This window comes from Prosopis cineraria, unplaced genomic scaffold, assembly GCF_029017545.1.
Source record: "Prosopis cineraria cultivar Desert tree isolate PC_DT_omini unplaced genomic scaffold, ASM2901754v1 PC6, whole genome shotgun sequence".
NCBI classification, from domain to species: Eukaryota; Viridiplantae; Streptophyta; class Magnoliopsida; order Fabales; family Fabaceae; genus Prosopis; species Prosopis cineraria.
Window position 1 is genome coordinate 21,942,806 of NW_026555337.1, and position 25,592 is coordinate 21,968,397.

The window sequence follows — 25,592 nt, forward strand, 5'->3', positions numbered from 1 at the left end:
GCAGGGTTAGATATGGACATTTTTCAGTAAGATATTTATAATGTGTGATAATAGCACAATTTTATAAAAATCCATAGCAATAAGAAGTGATTTAATTGAACTTCAGGTACTTTAAACCATCCTTCCCCCAAGGATTCCAAATTATATTCATCAAACATGTACTTGCTCTAATCGTGAGCAAATAAGTGGGTGTTAGAATGTTCTAGAACAAGTTAACAACTCTCTTATATTTGTCACTCTTTTTATTATTTTTAATTCAATTAGTGGAAATTGACATTGATATCAATCTGTGAGCACAGTTAAATTTGCTTTCTAAACTCAATCAAAGTTGAGATCCACACTATATTATAAATCTTATTTGTTATTATATTTGAATTTATGTTCAACATAAACTAATGACTAACCTCCTATCTATCTTTTAATTACAAAAATTTAACTGAAAATATGCATCCACCTAATTACTAATAATTGATAAATGACACTATTAAAAAAATTAAAATTGGCGGTTATCTTTCTGTCAATGTAATGTTATATCAATTCATATAGTGTAAAGAAATTGGCTCAATGGAATAAGAATAATTTATGTATATTTATTATAGTCATTTCAGCGTGATAATTTTGAGGTTTTATGAATGAGGTATTTTCTTGTCTTTTTACATAACTCATTAATATGGCCAAAGACCAAAAGGAGCAATGACTGGTGACAATTCATATTAGACATAATTTTCCTAGTCACGACAATTCATATACCTATATTGTGGAAAAAATACACAATGATGTAGATTGTTTTGTCTGGATTGACTATGCCACACGTTATTCTCTAATAATTTTTATAATTATAATAAATTTAGTTTTATAATTAATGAGTGTTGTATTTTTAAGTTAAGTCAATTCTCATGTCATTGCCAGGAAGGAGGCGGGACAATAATATGTGGTGCTTGTAGCTTCTTTAATAAAGTTGATAAATAAACACGGAAGGGAATTCAGGTTGATAAAAACAACTTTGTAATATAGAATCATCTTAATTATTTTTTGTTATATTTTAAATGAAGAATTTGCAAGTTACGTTATTGCAGGCCACTCATTGGTACAAATTTAATACAAATTAGACATCTATTAGTATAAAAAATACAAAAGTTTTGTTATATTTTTATTCATTTTTTCAAGTTTTTGGAATTAATACAAATCAGACATTTATTATTTTAAAAAAATATAAATGTGTGATGAGGTAGACTTACAAATGTACAAGGCCAATCGTTGTAATAGTATTTTAAACCATCCTTCCTTCTAGAGGTTTCACATCAACCCTTCCCTTAAACACTACCACAGAGTGAGTTCATAATACGGAATTTTCTTTTTAAAGCTTTTTGAATAGCCTAAGCGTAATATTTGGTAATGAATACACATTTAATATCTTATTTTTATAATTTGTGCAAAATAAATATCCTTTCACTTTCAAATTATTGATAATTGATTACAAAGGGATTCACATCATTAGTTTTATCAACCAAAAATATTAACATTAATTTTTTAAATATTAATAAAACATTCTCAAATATTTATATATTAAGCTTAATTTTTTAAAATAATAAAAATTGACACAAAAATTATCATTTAAAATCAACGGTATTTGAATTAAAGGGTTGAAAATATACTTTATAAAATTAAAGTACCAAACTAAAACCTTATGTAAAGTTAGAGAATCAAATGTACACTTTTGTCGTTTTTTCTTAAATCAAGTTTGTGATCACTTCAAAATTGCTAAAATGGATTGTTTGATTGGATAGGAAATTCAATTAATTAAAACTTATTAACTTAAAACTTAGAGAAATATATTCTTTTTTTAAACAAATTAGTTGTGCTCATTTTGGGAATGGAAGATGGCCAGAAGATGAAGATGATAGGGTTTGAGAGACATTCTTCTATGATTGGTGGGGAGAGAATTGAGAGTTTGAGAACTAAAACCATATTTTTATATTTTAATTTTTAATATTCTTAAGTATTATTATTTTCTGTTTTTTATTGTAACTTTTACATAAATTTATTTGATTTTTATAATTTCCATGAATATTTTTATAGAAAAATTTAAGACTTTTAGTAAACTCATTCATTTATTTCTGTTTGTTAATTTTTTATATTTGTATTGTTTATGTTTTTAGTTGAAACGATGATTAATATGCATTTTTGCCCCTTAATTATTCATGCAAGAGCTTTGGTATTTTAATTGCATGCTTGGCACATAAAAAAATAAAAAAATATATTCTAGAATGAAAATGAGAAATATACCTAGAAAGAAAATGAAATAAATGCATTTCCTTTTTCCTTTTTAGCTAGATTTTTTTTTTTACTTACCGAACAAACATTGTACAAGTCTCTGTTTGGTTGTTGGACCAAATAATTTAATTTTAAATTAATTATTTTGATTATTCTAATTTTAATAAGGTTTTGTCTTCAATTTATTTTTGTGAAAATAATTATATGAAACATGATATATTGATATCAGGTTATTTTAGTCGTTTTGATATTTGTTTATTTGTTCTTTCTATTTTCTCCTATTTATCCAAATACATGAAGTGACAACATTTTTTTTTTTTTGAGTTTTCTCTCCTTTCCATTTTTTCTCTCTCTCATTTTCTTTCCTCCAAGTTTCTCTTCCTATCCAAACAAAAGGTAAGGGGTTAATGATTTGACCATAAAAACTTTGAGGGGTCGAAGTAGTATTAAATTTAATTAAAACCATATAATATAAAAAATATTTACTTTTCAATAATTGAATCAATATAGTTTTTTTAAATTATTTACTTTTAAAAGTTAAATCAATATAATTTAAAAAAAATCTTTACTTTTAAAGAATTATTCAATTTTGCCAAGAACACAATGTCTAAATCTCTGGACTCGTAAATTTTTAAGAGAAAGGAGATTATTAACTTTCTGCAGTTTCTAGGCATGAATTTAACTTTGTTTGAGTTTGTTGTTTTTCACCTTCTTGTCATATAAAAAAAAATATCTTTATCTCAAATAATGTGTTATTTAGTAACTGTGATATGGTTAGAAAAAATATAGGAGATATAATTAGGGGCAATATAATATTTTAAAAATATATTTTGATATTTGATCCTTTTAAATAATAACCATTTTTAATATCTAGTCCAATAAATATTTTTTTCTAGGTCCTTCGTTATGATTTTCGTGGTGAGTGGTGGCCATTTCATCTAATCAGTGGAAAGCATAGAGAGAAGATTATCTACGTCCCTGATGATCAATGAATAAATTATATTGCCTAACGAGCCTAAATGCTATTTTTAATTATATTTTTAAGATACTTGAATATTTTTATTTAATATTTACAAATTAAATAAATTTTTTAAAGTCATTTTTTTTACCCTGGTAATATTTTTGGGCTATGTTTTATGGAATTATTCTTAGTTATATCACAATTTGGTGTTCATATATATATATAATGTAAAATAAAATAAAATTTTTAATTCCATTAATATCCTCTAAAAAGCCTTAAACCTATCGAACATGGAAAATATTTGTTTTCATTTCCACTTCCTCATAATTTGTTTGTTTCATTTTAAGTCACCCAATTACTACAAATGAAAAGTGGACACTGCTTGCTTTGAAGTTTAATTTTCTGTTAAGGACCCTTACAATAACTTGATTAATTGGTCCGACTCTTTTTTCATTTGACAGCAATATCTATTGAGGATATGTAATTGAAGAAATTGTCTACACATTTTACAGCTCATTGATATGACAAAAAAATTCATAATCTCATTTTTCTATTGGCTTTCAGAAAATAATTTTTTTGGAATTTTTTGGGTGTTGGTCACTCGTGTCGGACATGCGTAGGGTTAAAACCAATGGATGAGACTGCTCCACGTATGTTATTCTTTGGCATGATTTCCACCGCACATCAATTTCATGTAACTGTCATTTTCTCTTTTTGGGAAAATGACAGTTACACACCCAGTAACAGTGTTTAATACAATTACAGACCTCAACTTTACATATTACATCCCTTAAGAATTAATAGTTAAATTTAATAGATTATACACCAAACATGTGAAGACTTGCTTGAAAATGAATAGGTTTTTCTTTCTTGCATAAAAAGAAATATTTACATCAAATAAGTTCAACTTTGTATATAGAAAACTATAGGGTGATATATAGTCATGTCTCCTCATATATAAAAAGAAAAAGAAATATAAAATTTATCATATGAAATGGCAGAAGAAGATCACATGCATAAAGTTACTCCAGCCACTTTTTGTCTATGTAGTGATAGACTATATCGAAGACAGATAGGATCCGTAAAAGAATCATCTTATGAAGGGCATTTTGGTTCAACACATATAACTTAATGGTTAAGTAAAGATTGGAAGAATGAAAATAAACTCCTAAAAGTTGAAGCGATGTTTGTGTTTTGTCATTATTGATTCTATAGGAGATTTGTATAGGATTTAACAGTAAAAAAGTGAAACGTTTGTAATTAAGATAAAATAGAAGGGAAGGTTGGTGTATTTTATGTTTTTATAATGAAAAATATCAAGAATCTATAATTGAGGAAATTTCCTCAAAATTTCTTGACACATTGATGTAGTCCTATAAAAGGAATTTCATCTTATTTTTCTAGACTCACGATTGAACTCAAGTCAATGTGAACGTCTTTATAGTAGAGAATAGGGCACAATAATTCCAGTCTTACTTAAAAATACTTTTTTAATTTCTTATTCATTTTATTCTTTGAGTTCTCTTTCTCTTCATTTCTAATTCCTTTCTTTCTGCCTTTTTTTACAAAAAGTGAAAAACTGTAGAATGAGAAATAAAGTAAGCAGTACTTATCTTGAAAAAAAAGAAGGCATAATACTGGAGATTTTGTATTTGGCCAACTAATGTATAAAGTAGATTCCACTCAGTATGTGTATTTATAAACTACTTTCAACATGTTTTATAAAAAAATTTAAATTCATTAGCTTTATTCAAAGATTTAATAAAATTTTTAATTTTTTCATAGCCAGAGGAGCATCTAAGAAATTTTTATTTTCAATTCTATCAAGTATACATGTTTTAATAATAGATTAACACACACCAATGTTTAAATAGGGTTTCTTAAAAGAAAAATCCATATGTTTTATCATCAAAATAAATAAAGTTTTCTTTCTCTGCTAGTCTACATTAATTATAAATGTGATTGAATATTTGCTAAATTATTTTAGCCAAATTCAAACATTTAAAATATGATCTTTTTTAAATGGAGTAAAATAAAGTTATTTTTCTACAAGAGTTTTATGTGTTATAACCTAAAAATTTATTTCAGCAAAATCTTATTTATGTCTATAACCTTACATAACAAGAGTTTTAGAAAGAAGGAAGCAATAATTTTAAACAAGTGATTTTAAAAAATTAAATTGAAAATTATATCACAGAATATTTCTATACTATATAAAAGAGGTAAAGTAATTTTTATTAATTAAAATGAAAAGTAAGGTACTAGTAGATATAACTTCAATGTTTTATGCATTGTTCTTTATTCGTATTTTATTTTAATAAATTTTATATTTAATATAATTTAATAAATATCCAAAATTAATCAAGTATTAATATTAATATTTATCTTAATTATAAATTTTGGTCCCATTAATTAATTATTTTCGGCTTATCACTGAGGTCGGATATTAAAATCTAAGCTGTGTTCTTGTTAGACTCAAAATCATTTGTCATTAAATATAATTTCATAACTAGAAAGTATGTGCCCGTTTAGTAAATCAAGTCATTTCATTGACACCAAACTAAAGGTTCTATCTTTTATTTTTCACAAAAAAAAAAGGTTCTATCTTTGGACTGGTGGCCCAACAATACAAGTTTGTTCTCTGGACCAGCTGCACAATAATTCAATAATTTTTTTTTATTTCTGTCAATTCATTTTGAACATTAAAGTTGCGTAGAGAAAACGGCACAATTCTATATTTCACAATTTTTTTGAGAATTTTGTATCGTATTCGTGAATTGTCCCTTGAAAATTCTATCGTACCATTTCATGACAATTCTCATACATTAACAATAAAGGGAGCGATTTAAAAAAATTGTAATCTGAAAAGTTAAATTGAATTGTCTTTTTCAATTGTGCTCTACGTAAAAAAAAAAATTATATTTAATTGCAAGGCATTAAAAAGTTGTCCTTATATTTATTTAAAAAAGAAAAAGGTTGTCCTTATCAACGTTGTTGCATATTTATAGTAAGGCCTTCTCCTTTTTCTTCTTCAACCTAAGAATCCCATACACCATGGCAAACCTTCGTTTCCATTTCTCCTTCTCCATGTTCTTATTGCTTTGTCTCATGGTTCGCCCCACTTGTTGTCATACCAATTTCAGCACTGATGAATTGGCACTTCGTGCCTTTAGATTTTCTGTGAGAGACCCTTATAATCACTTGAATGATTGGTTCAACTCTTCTTCTATCTGCAATTGTGTAGGGGTTACATGTGATTCTAATTATGAGAGAGTGAAGATCCTAGATCTTAGTAAAATGGATCTTAAGGGGACCTTAACCGTACAAATTGGAAATTTATTTTTCCTCATTAAACTCGTCATTCATAGCAACAACTTTTATGGTGAGTTACCAAGAGTTGTTCCAGCTACACAAGTTGGAAATTCTCAACTTGAGCTATAATGCATTCAATGGAGTAATCCCAACTTGGATTGGAAGCTTGTCTTCACTTCAACACTTGATTCTCCACAATAATGCTTTTGAGGGTGTTATTCCTCCAAGTATATCCAATTTGTCAAAGTTGGAGAGCTTGGAATGTAGATCCAATTTTATAAAAGGTTCCATTCCATTTGAGATTGGAAGACTTGAGAGTTTGAAGATTTTACGCATTTCAAGGAACAACCTTTCAGGGAAAATACCTCCAGCCATTTCTAATTTATGGTCACTTGAGAGGATCATTTTATCTTACAACTCTTTATCAGGTATGTCTAGAATATCTGTAATATAACTATTATATATATATATATATATGATATATCTTTCACCAAACTATTTGATGGGTATAAATTAATTAGACATTCATTAAAAGGCTTTCAAGGTTGGGTTTTCTTATGCCTTTAATTAAACTATTTACTGTCTATCCCACGACAATCACATTATAATTTTGACTAATCTTAATATTTGTATTGCCCTGTAAGTGTAATTAATCTACTGAACTGAAAACTGTTCACATGTAAGAATTTTACAGATGGCATGAAACAAATATTTTCAAAAGATAATTATATTTTCAGGCTATTTTCATTTGAACCAAGGCTGGAGTCAAACTCAAAGGTCGGCAAGAAGTTTTATTAGACAATAGATGATTTATATTACTATAAAACATAAAAAATACAAATATATAAAGATAAAACATATAAACAAACATATTAACTTTAGAAAAGTACTTCAACAAAAACTTGTAAAGAATACAAAAAATTCACTTTTTAATGATTTAGGAATAATAATGATTTAATTTCAATGAAGTTAATAATTTAATCATATTTTTATATAGCATTATATATGTTATACATTATGTTCACCCGATTTTGTGTTATAATTATCGTTAGTAACTCTAAATTTTTTTAGTTAATATACTTTTGCTAATCAAATCAAGACTTGTGGACTTTAATGTGTTAGTAATATTAATAATAAGAATTCATTATACCACAAGGCATTGGAAAGTTGGCTATGCTTCAAAATTTAGGTCTTGATAATAATAATTTACAAGGTAATTTTTCTTCAATTTTCTAGCTTCTATATTTTATTCTTTTTTAAATTGTTTTACCATTATTACTATGAAAACAAAGCAGTTTCTCTTCCCATTTTTCCTTTCGTTTATAAATTTGTTTGTGCGAAATTTTTAAAAATAAGTCTTTAGTTATTTTTAGTGATGTTAATTACGACGTCTTGTGTGAAGCATTTTGTTCGTTTGGAATAGAGAAAGCTCTACTTGGAGCGAAGAAAAACGGATTTGCCACCAAAGTTTGTTCTCTAATCCATGAATAACAATTCCATTCTGGTCACAGACAGTTTATTAATATACTAGAGTTGAAATTTTCTTATTGAGTGACAATATTAACATCAATACTAAACTATGAAGTCTCTATCTCATTGTTCCCTTTAAATTGTAAACGAGAATCAACAAAATAAAAAATATATAGAACTTCAATCCCAATAATTTAACCAAATTTAATTTTTAATACCACATTAAATATAAGTTTATGAACAAGATGTATATTATTTTTCATTTTTCACATTATTTTTTATAAGTTTATGTGTACGTGAAATTTCTTGTTTCAATAATTCTTTATATGTATAAAAATAAGTCTGTAGTTATTTTCAATTGAAATGATGCTGTATAGATTGATTAGTGTGGCAGTATGATATGTAATGGGCTTTACCTATATAAAACATATGATGTATATAAATTAATTAAACATTTGTTAAGGGCTTTCAAGGTTGTTTTTTATTTTTTTTTTTACTTGTGCCATGAGTTAAATTATTTACGATCTATCTCTCTATAGTTGTTATAATTCTGACTAATCTCAGAATTTGTATCACCCTACAAGTGTAATCAATCTATCGAAATAAGTCATGAAAAGTCAAAAGATAACTTTATTTTCAGGTTATCTTCATTTAAACTAGGGTTGAAGTTTAGAATTAATCAAAGGCGGGTGGGGGATTTTGTAAATACACACAAAAACTATCGCATTTCAATTTTCATTTTTTAAATTTTATCATTGATATTTTTAAAAGTAATTTTATGATTTGCAAGAAATGGTATTAGGTAATTGACGATAGTATAATAATATAAAACGTAAAAGAATAAAAATATATAAAAATATGGAAATATGAAAAACATATCAACTTTATAACAGTACTTCAATAAAGAACTTTGTAAAGAATACAAAAATAATTCATATTTTAATTATGAAAGATTCGTAATTATACAAATTCAATGATGTAAATAATTTATTTATATTTTTTATATAATACATTATTTTCACCCGATTTTATGTAATAATTATTCTTAGTAATTCTATATTTTTATAGGAAAAATTAACTATTTGATTTCTATAGTTTAATTTAACTCATTGTAATTTTTTTGGTTTAAGCTCGTCGTGATTTAGTTCTTATACTCTGTCCCATTATTTCCATCCATCCTTATTCTTTAGAAAATAAATTAGTCCCTTATAACTCATCCTACATTGCAGTTACAGTAATTAACAATATCAAAAATTGTTTAGAATAGAGATTGAGAAGAGTATAAGAACCAAGTTGTGATTAATTTAAGTATAGAGATTGAGTTTGTGATAGAAACAAAATAATTAATCTTCCCTTGTTTATATAAGTAAGGTTTTATTCAAAATGTTTTGTGATTTATGATATTATATGTTGTTAGAAACTTTTCATATTATTTATGATTCATTTTTAGAGAAAATTATATTCATTAATCTTTAATTTTACTGATATTACTGAAGCCACCCCATAATTGGAAAACATAGACTATAATTTAATTTTTAACTGTGTTGAATGTCGTTCCCCAAAGGTTCTGAAATACTTTTTTATTAATTAAAAGGTGCATCATGGCAATTTCAAACTTCCTAGTTACTAGTATAATGCTTTGACTATATATCATTCAATTAATCGATGCTATTTAGAACATGTCTAGAAGGTTTTTACATGTTTGGAAAAACCATTTTTTGGGGGCAAAATATAAGAATACTATTGCAGTGAAGCTGTGTCAACAAAATTTCTCTTATTTTTTAGTTTAAATTCATTTCTACTGTTTTTATTGCTTCAAACATAATTACAATTTTAGTACCCTGAAAGGTATATAGGAGCATAGTTTTTTAATCATGACATTAAAAGGTTATATTTTGATTGAATCAAATCCACAAACTTAAATTGAGGTGAAAATTGCAACGTTAATATAAAATATGGATAAAGTGCAAAGGGAATCGGAATGATAGAGTAAAACAGAAAGTGATCATATGCAACAACCTTAATTAATTCGTTACCACCCAAAAAATCCCTCACTTTCCATGCAGAATGCCTATCACTTGAATTGCATCTGCACGATCTATAATGCATCACCACTCTTGTCATTTCAAATGATTTTCATTTGCATGCTTGATTTGACATGAGTTATGAAAAAAATAAAAACAATTTAATGATTAAAATAATACTTATATACATGATTCAAAAAATCAGAAAGATAACAAATTATTAGTATAACATATACTTTTAAACAAACGACGTAATAAACATAGATCAGAAACGTTTTCAATCAAAGACTCAACCAGAAGATGACATGATCTATAATCTACTATCAATAAACACCGTGCTGTGTATTTTGAAATTTTAAAAAAAAAAATCTCCTACCTTCATATTATCATATATATGTGCATGAAACTTACATCTAACTAGATGAGTTTGTGATATTTAGAGTAAAAAAATTGTTATTAATAATTTGTGAATTGTATAATTTACTCTTAATTTTATATTAATATTTGATGCGGATGATTTTGACATTGATGATGATAATATTAATATCAATAATGATATTGAATTTTTCAAGTTATATAGAAAAATTATATATAATCTTGTCGTATCAAATATAGGAATTAAATCACGTAATTAAATAATATATTTTGGTGTATTTATATTAGGAAACTTTGAACCGAAACAAGTTTCCACCCTACCCCAATACAAAAATAATCAACCCTTTATATCGATTTTAGCATCATCAACAATCTAAGTACGTAATTGACAAGTAATGATATTCATCCTCCAAATTACTATATATTTATTTTCAATTAACATGGTTTCTACTTCCAAACTCGAACGAGTAACTTGTGGGCACTATATTAAGACAATTCATCGATAAGAATAAACTTGATATTCAACTCCATGAAAAACAGGTTCCAGTTTCCTAGTGACCCTCTAGTGCAACACCAGATCCTTGCATGGTCTTGCATTGCATTTCCTGAGATGAATGATTGGAACAATCCTAATAACTGTACTAGCTAGTTATTAGATTATGAATTCATGATTTTAGTTTGCCTTAAAAGCTTTATTGTTTTTCCATTTTCTTTTAAATACAAATTCAAGAGTTATTATTATATCTTGATCACAGTAACTTTAAAACAAACAATCCATTCATAATTAAATTATTTTTGTTACTTATGTTTCTTTTTTACCATAATCATTTTATATGTGAGCACTCATGATAATGTGGCTTTCTCATTACCATATCGCAGGCAATATTCCCAAAACAATTGGCACACTCACAAACATAAAAATTATAAACCTAGCTGTCAACAAATTGTCTGGCTAAACACCAAGAAGTATTGGAAACTTGACTATGCTTCAAGAATTAGATCTCGATAACAATAACTTAGAAGGTATACCTTCAACTAATCATAATGCATAACTTCTCAACAATTTTGTGTGCTATTATGGGTCAAGTGGTGCGTGCTTCAATTGCATCTGCATGATATATTGTTTATAAATATATTACCATGTTTACCTTTGTTTTTTTCTTTTTGGGCTTAAAAACAAAGGTGAGCATACAATATTGTTATTGATTATGTAAAGATTTGCATTTCTAACTCCATGTCTTCCTATACGGCACATGTAATCGAATTATCAAAGTTAGCACATTTTATGCATTGCATGAAAACAATTTTCCAAAAGTATACTTCCTTATTCAAATTAGCTTCCCTTAAGAAAATTAATGTTTGATAATTCTTTGACTACTGTCATTTTTCAATGATATATTGCTGATAATATATGTTTTAATTTGAGTAAGATAAAATAATCGAATATTCTTTGCAATTCTCTTTTAGCTAGCTCGAAAGTATTTTCACGTCACATGTTTCATAGAGTTCCCTATATAGTTACGTTAAAACCACGTAAAACTATTCAAACAGTTACTATCTCGATATTTTACTCAATTTGTTTTGTCATTAGGGTTTTGATTATTAATTGTGTTCTTATTTGGGACTTGATTTTAACTCTCCAAATATCTTACTTTATTGAATCCCAGTTGATATTTTTAACCAAGTTACAGTCTCAATAAGTTAGTTACTTATCTTTAAGCTAATGTTATCTTTTCATACTTGTTCTTATTTAATTAGGGAGTCTCACTTAAAGGTTTCAGTTGAGTAGTTTATTAAGGGTATTTTTGAAAAAACTCATTAATTACACATTGAAAAACTAAAAATACCTTAACAAAAATGCCTTATATTTTTTAATGGTGGAAATATATGACATTTTTAGTAATTGTCATATACTTGGCACTTATGTGCTACAAATACTTGTACAAGCCGACATTTTAGAGACTAAACATGTACTTGGCACTTGTACGCTGCTAATACTTAAGTTCAAAGTATGCATATTATGTGGGTGAAATTTTTCTTTTACATATAAATGATTATCTAAAAGTAACCCATTAATTATTGTTGTTTTAAGTCATGATGACGTAAGGACGTGTCTTATGTTAACCACTTTTCAGTTAATAACTTTTCATTCGTATTCTTTATTTCCTTTAATACTTAACTTTTGCCTTCACCTTTTCACTGGCTACTCTTATTTTTTTCCCTTTCATACTCAATTATTTTCTTCACCTCTCAAGGAAAATACCTTCAGCTATTTTTGGCTTATCTTCACTTGAGTGTATGTCTTTATCATACAACTCTTTGATGGGTATATCTTTGATTATATCAAATAAATTCATGCTTTATCCTAATCATTGCAAACAATTTTATAGGTGTTAGTGTGCCTTAAGATAAGTTATTTACAATTTGTTATTCAACGTTGATTTTGTTGGAAAATAATTGTGTCCCATGTAAGTTGTCCAACGTGGCACTTACAGTAATTAAAAATATTAAAAATTGTTTAGAATATATATTGATAAAATAAGTATATGGACCAAGTTGCATTGAATTAAAGTATAGAGATTGAGTTACAAACTCTATGAATCTATAGGGACTAAATAATTAATTTCCCCTTATTTATATATGTAAGATTTTATTCCAATTGTTTTGTGAGTTTTGATATATATTTTTAGAAATTTTCATATTATTTATGATTCATTTTTAGAGCAAAATATATTCATTAATCTTTAATTTCATTAATATTCCTGAAATCGCTCCGTAATTTTCAAAATATAGACTTTAATTTAATTTCTAATTCTGATGAAAATAAAGATTCTAAAATACTTTTTTATTCATTAAAAGGCTTATCATAGCAATTTCAAACTTACTAATATAATGCTTTCACTATAAATGATTCGATTAACTGATGTTGTTCAGAACATGACTCAAGAAAGATTTTACATGTTTGGAAAAACTTTTTTTTTTTTGGGAAAAAATATAAGAATACTAGTGCAATGCAGCTTTGTCAATAAGATTTCTCAGTTTTTAGTATTGCTTCAGGAATAATTATGATTTCAGTGACTTGAAAGGTATATATGAGCATAATATTTTTTTATTATGACATTAAAAGATTATATTTTGATTCAATCAAATCCACAAACTTAAATTCAGGGGAAATTTGCAATGGTAATATAAAATATGGATAAAGTGCTTAGGGAATTGGAATAATATAGTAAAACAGAAAGTGACCATGTGCAACAACCTCAATTAGTTCATTCCCACCCAAAACATCCCTCACTTTCCATGTAGGATGCCAATAGCGTGAATTGCATGCATCTGCATGATTTACAATGCATCACCGCTCTTAACGATGTGTTTTTTATATTGTCATGTACATCGCAAGAGATATTGCTGAAACAATTTGCAATCTTACAAGTATGAAAATAATGGTCTTCGATGTTAATATCTTTTAGATTTTTAAATAAATTTATAAGCACCTCTATTAGAAGCATTTGTTTTTTCCCTTTTGTTACCGGCCAACTATTTTAAATCTTGAACTTTGATTTCTTTGCCAATAAATTTTAATTGCACTTTAATGATTGCAATAACAGCGCTAGTACTTTTTGTTTTGTTGCTATTTTGCAAGATGCATTCCTAAACAAATTGGTGATATCACAAGGCAGATTTTATTTTAAGTTTACCTTTTAATAAGATTTTTGGTTCCATATCAAAAGCTTAGAAACCTGACTATGCTTCAGTTATTTTAAATCCCCCCTGGCCACTGCAGCAATGAATTTGTCTAGTTTGTACACACTCTTTACAAATGTCATAGAAGCAGTTTGCAAAACATAATATGACTAGATGCTAAATTACAAATCAATAGAATATTCTACTTTCAGTATTTAAATCCTACTTATAAAATGTGAGATATCTGAGTTTTTTTATAATTTTTATATTTGTTTTAAATTTTTATATGTTTTGTTGGGATTTTCATATAACCTGAAAGTATAAAAGATATTGCTCCGTCTCTATACAATTGTCTATTCTTTCATATTTCTATATATATTTTACTGATATTTCTAAACTTTCTTTAATCCTGTAATGTTTTCTGGTATCTTTTAGTAAAGTTCAATACAAAACAAGCACAAATGTTTTCTTTTTCTTATTTTTATAAAATTTCTATCCATCTCCATAATTTCCAACCGACATTATTTTGAAGAAAACATGATAATTGTGAGGAACTCTTGTGGACCTACACCGTTCGATCTTAAATAGTTTTGAAGCCACACGAGGCGCAATAAAATATATATTGAAAGATTAAATATATTTATATATATAACCCAAAACAATAAAAAATTATGTGTTGAGAAAATAAGTATAATATTTTAAAGATTTATTTTAGTATTCAAGTTATGTAAAAAAATATAATCTATTTAGTTATATTATTTTTTCTGTCTGCATATAACGTGTGATGTTAAGAGTGTTTTTTCACCCAAAAAAAAAAAAATATGGCACGGTAGCGGATCCTCTTTCACGTGTCATGCATTATATTTTGACAATTTAGATCGTAATCAACAAATTATAAGAATTACTAATTTTTCCTTTTCACTTTTTTTTTGGTGAATAATCACAAACATCATACTTTTTGTTAGCACTTTCCATGAAATAAGAAATTATATACATAGTGGATATACATACTAAAGACAAGACTATGCTACACTTTTTATATTCAAATTTCTATACTTTAACTTCTTAAAAACTTAATTTTAATTAACTATATATTCAAAAGTGTTTGTCTTTAAGTGTTCATCTTCTTTCATATACCAAGATGCATTCACTGGAAATTTGACTATGCTTCAATAGTTATAACTTAATTAGTGCCAATAAATTATGATGTGCTAATTTCTACGCGTGCACACATTACTTTTTATATGCTTTTTTATGCAATTGCTCTGAGTAATAAAGCATTTGTTTTTGGAAGAATTAGATTTAAATCCCCCACAATATAATTAAATACTACAATGTTCATTTAGCTGGATGCTGATGTTTGTATTACATGGAATCTAAGATTAGTTTCACAGTCCAAAGCTTAATTATGTGACTTTCTAAAATACTTTAAAAATGTTAATCATAGATTTTTATTTAAATAAAAATGTTATTGTTAAAAATTTGCAGATCAATTCAACAAATTAAAAAATACTAGAGTATAATTTTTGTTTGAATGAATTACATAGGATGTAGAGGTAAAAGGTTTTATGCGTTCCTTAGAAGAGAAAAAAAAATAATAGCCAAATTTCAAAACTTTACCTTTTTTTAAAAAAAAAAATCTTTCTGCTAGCATCACCTCAACTACAAATAAAAATGGCACACCTATGTATCACTAAAACTAACAGATGATCCAGGTGTAACACATCAACGCACATAATAATTTTCTAAAAACAATAATGAGTTGCTTTCAATAACTCACAATACATTACCGTCATATTTTTCAAATGGTTTTCTTTGCATAACTAGAAACAACTACAATGCTTTTTTTATATCTTGTTTCTTTCATCTAGGATTTTTGAACCATAACGCCAATAAATAATCTTAAAGAAATTAGTCATAGTTGAGTTTTAAAAATTATGAGCTCTTAGACAGTAAGCTCTCTCATCGCAAATACAGACAAAATATGCTACTTAAGATTCTTGTTCAACATTTATTTACCCCATTATATTTAATATTATACACAAGTATATCCTTAACATTTAAATTATAAACAAGAATGAAAACGAAAATAATAAATGTGATATGGCCTATGGAGTATTCAATTTATCGAAGTTAAATATATACATTGTGTGAAACAAAAATACTATATTTGATTAACATGCTAAAAATTAAGATATTACATTATAGGTGATTGCTCTAGAATATTATCTCCTCAATTCTACATGAGCCATTTTTTGTTGTCACAGTGGAAGAGATACTGTAGGAGATATTATGAAAAAATTAATCATCTTACATATATTAAAATTATATACCTAGTTACATTTCTTTAACTTGTCTTGCCACATCATCAAAGAAGCATTGAAAACTTAATTGTTCTCTCAACAAATCATAATGTTATACTGTCATATTGTTCAAATAGTTTTCATGGAATTGCTTGAGACAACTTCTATGAATGACATATTCAGATACTTTCTCTAAGCCTATTTATAAGAAACAAATGATAGTTTAATATTTTAAGGTCATACGTGACTTTCAGGTCACATACCAAGAGGCATTGGGAACTGACTATGCTTCAAAGGTTAAGGCTCGATCGGAATACTTTCCAAGGTATGTTTTCATCAAATTTATGATATGCCATCTACTCTGTTCGGGTTACTTTTCATATGCTCTACTATGAGCAAAAATGCATTTCTCTTTCTTTATTTCTCTTCTTCAATTGTGTCATACTCCTTTGGTGTCTTTTTTTTTTTTTGGTAATTACATTTTAGGATATGTTTCTAAAGGGATAAGGGAATGTCAACATTAGAAAATTATATACGTGAATTCTGATAAGCTTTCAATCGTCAAAACCATAAAAATATATAAGCAAAGACTTTGCAGCCATGCTTTTTCAAAAAAAGAAAAAAAAAGTAAAATAATCAACAACTCAACAGTCTATATGTTAATATCATTTTTTTGTCTTCCTCAAAATGGTTTTCTTTGCATAATCCGAAAGAACTATATTTTTGCTTTCTTCTTTATCATATAAAAGGAGTTATTTATAGTGAAATTTTGTTAATGTTCGAAAATTAAAGAAGTATGAGCTTGGATGCGAATAAGCTTTCATCAATTGTCTTTAATAATATGTAGAAACTACCAATAAAGGTTGGTCCACCTGGTTAGGATTTGACCTATAACTTATGAGATTGTGGGATTAACTGCCAATGTTAGTGTGAGAATCTTACTAGTGGGCAATCTGTAAATACCTCTATAAGGACTCTATGAGCCTGAAGGCATGTCTTGACTCTGGTGAGCCTTTGAAAATCAACTCACTTTAACTATTTTTAACAAGAAAAAAAAAATTGTGGAAGTTGAATTTCTTTTATATCAGTGATAGTAACTTGTGAGGATGCATGCCCCCTGATGTATCTCATGGATTTTCAAAATTTAAAAATGAATGTTTATTTTAATTTCATTTCAATAAATTATATCCATAGAAATTTAATGTGCCATCATTTTCCTTCAAATTGATTTTAGTCTATATAAATTGTGTAAAATCTATCTCACAGAACAAAACAACAATAGGATAAAAAAATTTAAATTCTTATAATTTTCAACAATTGAATGTACATGGTCTATAATCCTTTATAAAGTTACCCACACTTTTATAGATGCCATTAAAATTCAAATATCTTTTTCAAAATTATGCAATCGAAAAACTTCCATAAAATAAAATAAAATAAGATAAGATAAAATAAAACCACCATTGAATATTGAGGTAGTAAATACCACATCACCAAAACTAAAAAGCATCCAGAAACAAGCCTTATCTCATTAGGTGGGATTGGCTACATGAATTGCATGATACTATTGTGCTATATTATTGACCAAGCTTTTAGGAATATTGTTAACTAAGAGGTCCTGTTCAATAACTTTCATAACTATTCTCTTTTGTCTTCCTCTACCCCTTTTAAAAGGACTTAAGATTTTTCATTCCACTCTCCTTACTAGTGCCTCCTATAGCCTTCTTTATACATGTCGAAATCATCATAAACGATTTTCTACCATGTTCTCCTCAATATTTGCCAAGTCCACTTTCTCTCATAAATGTTCATTTGGGATTTTATCTTTTTTGTATTTTCGCACATCCATCTTAATTTCTCATATATGCTACTCCACCTTATGTTTTTATCATCCCTTCAAAGCCTAGCATTCACTACCATATAGCATGGCTAGTCTTATACAAGTTTGATAAAATATTCCTTTAAGTTTATTAGGTACCTTTCGATCAAAAATAACCCCTTTAGACTTTCTTCATTTAAATCATTCAAGTTGTATCTTATGTGAAGCATCCCCATCAATTTCTCCATCATGTTGAATAATTACTCCCAAATATCTAATTTTTCCACTCAAGGTATGATATGATCTCCTAATCTCCTTTCTAAATTACTACTAGCTGATCTCTTTTCAAAATTGCAATGCAAATATTCAGTCTTACTCCTACTCAGTCGAAAACCCTTCAATTCCAAGGTCCTCCTCCATAACTCAAGTTTGTAGTTAACTCTTCTCTTGACTCCACAATAAGAACTATATCATTTTGTCAAAAGCATGCAATTGGGTATTTCCTCTTGAATATGCACAATTAAAATGTCTAGAACCAAGTCAAATAGATAAGGGTTCAAACATGATCCTTGTCATAGTCCAATCCTTATGAAAAAGTCCTCTATCTCACCTACAATGTTTTTATACTAGTTGCCACCCTCTCATACATATCTTGTATAGCTCAATTATAGGTAATCTAAATTGCTTTCTTTTCCAAGGCTTTCTAAAGTACTTCTCTTAGTACCAAATCATAAGTTTTTTTTTTCAAATCAATAAAAACCACGTGTAGACCTCAACCTTTGCTTTAACACTTTTCCCGTAATCTCCTTAATAGATAAATCGTTTTTGTAGTCTCCTTTCTCAGAATGAAACCAAATTGATTCTCAAAAATACCAGTCTCCAACCTCAAACAATGTTCAATCACACTTTCTCACAATTTCATTGTATGACTCATAAGCTTAATTCATCTATAGTTCAGACAATTCAAAATACCCTGTTCACTTTTGTAAATAAGAACTAAGGTGTTTCTCCTTCATTCATTAGGAATTTTCTTAGACTATAAGATCTCATCAAATGACTTATTTAGCTATAGCCCCCTCTTCTTCTAAACATTTCAACACTTCAATAGGAATACAATCAAGTTTGATGGCTCTATCTTTTGCCATTTTTTAAAGAGTTTCTTTTACCTTACTATTGCATATCCGTTGATAGAATGGCAATTTTTTTTTCTCCTTCATAAGTTACTAAATCCTCCAAATTATTAAACAAGCTCCCTCCATCATTGAAAAGCTCATAAAAGTAGGTCTCTCATCTATCTTTAATATCACCATATGTAACCAAAACTCTTCCTTCTTCATCCTTTATGGACCTTACTTGTTACAAATCTCTTAATTTTCTTTCCCTACTCTTACCAATCTTTTAAATTTTTCATTCTCCTTCCTTTGTTCCATGACCCTTGTAAAACTCTTCAAATGTTTTAGAATTTGCTTCACTCACACATTTCTTAGTTTTCTTCTTAGCCGTACGATATCTTTCCTAATTTTCAGCATTATTGCTTAAATGTATAGCTTTAAAACACTCCTTTTTATGTTACTTTCTCCTGTATGTCCTCATTCCACCTCCAAGACTCCTTGTCCCTTAGACCAAAACCTTTTAATTCTCTCAAAACTTCTTTAGCAACCTTTCTTAGCTTAGCTATATCTTCCCACATGATGCTAGCACTTTTCTCAGACTCCTAAATTCCTTTGTCCAAAAGATTCTTCTTGAAAATTTCTTAGGGATCATCTAATACTTTTAAACTCACATCAAGGATAAGAACCCTATGTTGTGTTGTTACACCATTCTTAGGGATCATCTTACAATTGTTACAAAGTTTTCTATCCATGTTCCTTAACAAGAAAAAATCAATCTGTGACCTAGCTAGATGCTCTACTTATGTAAGTGATAAGATACTCATCTCTCTTCTTATTGAAATAAGCACTGACAATCTTGAAATCATACACCAAAGAGAAGTCAAAAATTGATTCTCCTTTGTTGTTTGCTCCCTAAAACCAAAACCCCTATGTTCCCTTGTATGGTTACTTGCTTCTCTATTGACATGACCATTAAAATCTCCTCCAATTTTTTTTTACTTGGTGGTATACTTTGAATCAACCACTCTGCATCCTCCCAAAACAAATCCTTATGATTAGCTTTTGCCTCAACCTACAATGCATAAGTACTAACAATATTGATAGTTTCACATCCAACCATCATTCATAAGGAAATAATTTTATCCTCAATTCTTTTAACTTCTACCACATTCTTCTTTCACTCCTCATCAACAATGATACTCTCCATTCCATGTGCTTACCTTCCTTATGTATCAAGGTTTGAAACAATTAACTGGACTTTATATATGTTTGGAAGCGAAAAAAATTGCCATGTTAATCTATGAAATGAAACTAAAATTGAGTTGGATTATAATACTAACCCAACATCAAAAATTTTATAAATTGACTACCCAAATATATTCTAGATAGTGTAGGTTTAATATTAAAATTTTTATAATTTTTATAAATTTTTAATATTAAATATATACCCTTCATATTAAATGTAAACCTTGTTGATGGTAATCTGTAAGTACCTTTGTAGATATATTTTTTTTTGAGCCTGAAGGCATGCCCTAACCCTAGTAAATTTAGACTTGGCTTCCCTTTTCACTTCCTCTGAGGAGGTGAATGTCTAGAGGGTCTAGATTTAATGCACTTTTTATTTTTATTTTATATTTTTTAAAATTAAAAATTTGTATAAATTATAATTTTTTTAATAAATCTAATTACTAGTTTGGAAGTCTATATTTAATATTAAAAATTTATAAAAATTATAAAAAAAGTTTAATAAGTTTAATACTAAACTATGCTATTTAACATATATATTTGGATAGTCAATTTATAAAAATTTTGATGTTAAATGTGGACCATTCATATTAAATCTAGACTATGCAGAATGGTGAACAAATTTATTAAATTTTTTTTACAATTTATACAAATTTTTTATTTTAAAAATATAAAAAAACAATAGAAAGTACATATCTGGACTGTCTAGATCATGCACCTCTTTTGAGGAGGTGTGGTGGGGGCTTACCTTGGAGGAGGGAAGCCAATTTTGGTGAAATCTTTAGATTTAACTTACCTAAACTTTTTTTAAACCAAAAAAATGATGTATGGAAGTTGAAATTTTTTATAGTAGTGATAGTAACTTGTGAGGATGCATGCCCCCAAATGTATCTCTCATGGATTTTCAAAATTTAGAAAAGAACGTTATCTTTTAATTTCATCTCAATAAATTATATCATTAAAAATTTAATGCCTCATCAATCATCATTTGCCTTCAAATAGATTTTAGTGTATATAAATTGAATAAAAACTGTCTTCATAAAACAAAACAATTGGATAAAAAAATTTCAACAATTGAATATAAGGTCTATATTCCTATATAAAGTTGCCCTCACTTTTACAGATGCCATTAACATTCAAATATTTTAAAAATTTATGAAATCAACAAAGTTAAAAATATTATAATAGAATTTTTGTTTGAATGAATTACATGCAATGTAGAAGTAGAGTTTTATGCTGTATTCGTTAAAACAGGAAAAGAAACAATATATAAACAAAATTTTAAAACTTTTTCCTTTTTTTTCACTTTCAGCAAAAAAAAAAAACAATAAAATGAAACAAAACAAAACCATTGCTCTATATTGAGGTAGCAGACGTGTCATCAACAAAAAAAAAAACTAACAGAAGATCCAGATGCCATATTTTCACACGTCGATGCTCATTACATTTTTAAAAAAGCCATATTTTTTTTAGTGCACTCTAAAAAAAAGGAAAAAACTATATTTTAATTGCATTTTAAATATGCTTTGGGATTGATACTATAAAACAATTAAAAAAACCTGACATGTTAATGAGTTAACCTATGAAGCGAACCTAAAATTCAGCTGGATCATCTTATTGACCCAACATTAAAAGGTGAGTATCATATATTTGTCTTATTAATTAGATATTTATATTTTATTTTATTTTTCTTTATTTTAGTATTAGCATAAACTAACTTTGCCTAAATCTAAAACAATAACTTTCCTTTCAGGTTCAATACCTGTAGAAATTGGCAATCTTTATAAGCTTGAGCATCTTGTCTTGGGCCATAACAAATTCAGGGGATCTATTCCTTTGGAAATTCTTAACATATCAACTTTGCAAGTGTTGGCTCTTCAAAATAATTCTTTATCAGGTAGCCTTCCATCAGATGTTGGATGTGGCCTTCCTAATCTAGAAGAGCTATATTTATAGGGCAACGTAATTTCTGGAAGAATCCCAAATACAATGTCAAATGCCTCTAAGCTGGCCAGTTTACAATTGTCAGAAAATAATTTTAGAGGGGTTTTACCAACAACAGTTGGGGATTTAAGATACTTGAAAAGATTGCAAATACATGACAATAATTTAACTACATCAGATGCTTCCAATTCTAAATCAATTTTATTACCTCATTGACTAATTGTAGACATTTGAAAGTTTTGGATCTCTCAAACAATCCATTGTATATAAAACTTCCCAAGTCCATTGGAAGCTTTTCTAATTCTCTATAAGAGTTGGACATTGTTTGTTGCGGTATTAATGGCAACATACCATCAGAGATAGGGAATCTTTCTAATTTGATTAGTCTTAATTTGGATGAAAATGTTTTGAATGGACCAATTCCAATAACCATTGGTAGCTTACAGGCTCTTCAATTATTGAGTTTTGAAGGCAACAACGTGCATGGTCTACTTACTTATTCATCAGCTTTGTGAGATCAAACCACTTGGCTATTTACATCTAAGCCAAAACAAATTTTCTGAAGCAATGCCACCTTGTTTAGGAAATCTTTCCTCTTTAAGGGAACTTCACTTGGGCTCTAATAAGTTGGCATTAGAGATACCATCTTCCTTTTGGAATGTGAAAGACATATTGCATGTGAACTTGTCTTCCAATCATCTTGTTGGGGGTCTTTCATCAATGGTTGAGAAATTAAAAGCTCTTATCATATTAGATTTGTCTAAAAATCATATTTCAGGAATCATTCCAACAACTATGGGTGGCTTGCAAAATTTGCAGATTCTCTCTTTAGCACACAATGAATTGCAAGGATCTATTCCTAGATCATTTGGGAATTTGCTAAGCCTAGAAAATTTAGATCTTTCCCCAAATAATTTGTCTGGGGAGATTTCTAAAAATTTGGAGTTCCTTAGTGCTCTTAAGTATGTCAATCTCTCCATTAACAAACTCCAAGGAGAGATTCCAAGTGGAGGAGTCTTCAAAAATTTGACTCCTAAATCTTTGATGAAAAATCAAATTCTTTGTGGCATGCCGCAACTCCAAGTGCCCCCTTGCACAAAAGGAATAGGGAAAAGATCAATGACAAAATTGCTTTTATTGAAATGCATATTACCCATAGTTGTGTCAATAATTTTGGTTATTTCAAGGATTATTCTTTTAAGACATAAATGACAACAAAATTCAAGGGGTCTAGTTGAAAGGGATTTATTAGCTTTAAGAGTGCCAAGAAAGATTTCTTATTTTGAAATCCAAGAAGCAACCAATGAATTTGATGAGAGTAACCTACTTGAAAGGGGCAGTTATGGTTCTGTGTTCAAAGGAAAGCTTTCCAATATAATGATCATTATAGTTAAGGTCTTCAATTTTAATTCCCAAGTAATGTTAAGGAGCTTTGAAAAAGAATGTGACATATTGTGTAATGTGTGCTATTGCAATTTGGTGAAGGTTATAAGCTGTTGTTCCAATGTTGATTTCAAATCTTTGGTAATGAAGTTCATGCCCAATGGGAGCCTTGAAAAGTGGTTATATTCTCACAACTACTTTTTAGGTTTTCTTCAAAGGTTAAATATAATGATAAATGTAGCATCTGCTTTGGAGTATCTCTATCATGGCATGCTAGCACCAATTGTTCACTATGATTTGAAGCCAAGCAACATTTTATTGGATGATAAAATGATTGCTCATGTGAGTGACTTTGGAATTTCCAAACTTTTAGATAAAGGGGAATCTAAGACATACATAGAGACAATACCTACTATTGGCTATATCGCACCAAGTAATTATTCTAAACATGGTGTCTCACCTTTTTTCTTCTTGAAAGAAAAACGAGCTATAATATTACTACAAAAATAGAATAATACACTAGAGATTTACATCAAAATTAAAAAGATAGAAATCTTTTAACATCTACCCCTCCCTAAATATGAAGCTTAATTGATGAACTACATTTTATGAAAGTTATCTATGCATAAAACTTGGTCCTTAATTATTCTAAAGAGAGAAATGTTCTTGGATATTTGCTTCAAAATTTTCCATGAGATAGGCTCTTGTATTAGAACATCAAGAAGCAGGTGTACTTTGAAAAGTGTGTAATGTGTATAGCTGCGTGCACTAGAGGACGCATGCGCACACATGTATGCTTGTGTATATGGGGCAGGGGGTGTGTGTCTAAGTTTATTTGATTCTTCCACTTGAATATCCTTTTGCATTTGATCATAAAAGTTTCCTATCAATTTTTTGGGTTAACAAAAATAGACATTTACAAAATTCAAGGACTACCACTAGGCAACAAAATATAATTTACCTCTTAGTTCCCTATTATTCCATCTACTCTAATTGACTAAATGAATAGTCTGATCTTGTTTAGTTATTAGGCATATTTTACTACTTGAATTTAATTATATACAGAGTATGGATCTTCTGGAGTTGTTTCAACAAAAGTAGATGCGTATAGCTATGGAATTATGCTATTAGAAGTCTTTACAAGAAAAAGGCCCACAGAAGATATATTTGTCTCAAGATTAAGCTTGAAGAGCTGGGTAAGTGAGTCAATGCCACATGCAATAATTCAAGTCATGGATTCAAATTTATCGCAAGGAGATGAGCATCATATAAATAATACTTTGACATCTGCATCTTCTATTCTTGATTTGGCCTTGAATTGTTGCATCAATCTTCCAAAAGCACAAAGCAATATGATTGATGTTGTAGTATCATTAAACAAGATCAAGGCTAGTTTTATGCATAGGCAACAAGTCATGTTTAAATAAGCATATTTTTGCAATTTGTGTTGTTATATGTTTTTCGTTTTTTTATTATTTACTTTCCAAATATATTGGACTCATTATTTATTATATATGTGCATTTACTTTCCTCCAAGCATAGAAGACAAGATATTAGCTGTAATAATTATTATTCTACATTATCTATTAGCCTTTTCGATCAAATAACGATCGAGTACATACCCAATAAAATTTTCAGGTGGCTGTTCAATAGCCAAATCAATTATATAGGTCATATTTATTAGAT

At 28.0% G+C, this 25,592-nt stretch overlaps 2 protein-coding genes across 2 annotated transcripts; both read left to right on the forward strand.

Moving 5' to 3' along the window:
• The first annotated feature begins 6,614 nt into the window (after positions 1-6,614).
• On the forward strand, positions 6,615-22,535 carry LOC129313995 (putative receptor-like protein kinase At3g47110). Its single transcript, XM_054957376.1, has 2 exons — positions 6,615-6,975; positions 22,333-22,535. Exons 1-2 carry the CDS (start codon positions 6,615-6,617, stop codon positions 22,533-22,535), a joined length of 564 nt encoding a protein of 187 aa, XP_054813351.1.
• A 471-nt stretch (positions 22,536-23,006) lies between these two features.
• LOC129313996 (receptor kinase-like protein Xa21) lies at positions 23,007-25,333 on the forward strand. Its single transcript, XM_054957378.1, has 3 exons — positions 23,007-23,606; positions 24,009-24,339; positions 24,972-25,333. The coding sequence occupies exons 1-3, from the start codon at positions 23,007-23,009 to the stop codon at positions 25,331-25,333; spliced, it is 1,293 nt and encodes a 430-aa protein (XP_054813353.1).
• Positions 25,334-25,592: the final 259 nt, after the last annotated feature.

Coding starts and splice junctions, on each gene's coding strand:
- LOC129313995 (XM_054957376.1), top strand. CDS start 6,615: ATGGTGAGTTACCAAGAGTTGTTCCAGCTACACAAGTTGGAAATTCTC. Junction 6,976..22,332: donor ATCTTACAACTCTTTATCAG/GTATGTCTAGAA, acceptor CTTTCCTTTCAG/GTTCAATACCTGTAGAAATT.
- LOC129313996 (XM_054957378.1), top strand. CDS start 23,007: ATGGTCTACTTACTTATTCATCAGCTTTGTGAGATCAAACCACTTGGC. Junction 23,607..24,008: donor GTGGCATGCCGCAACTCCAA/GTGCCCCCTTGC, acceptor AATTTGGTGAAG/GTTATAAGCTGTTGTTCCAA. Junction 24,340..24,971: donor TATTGGCTATATCGCACCAA/GTAATTATTCTA, acceptor AATTATATACAG/AGTATGGATCTTCTGGAGTT.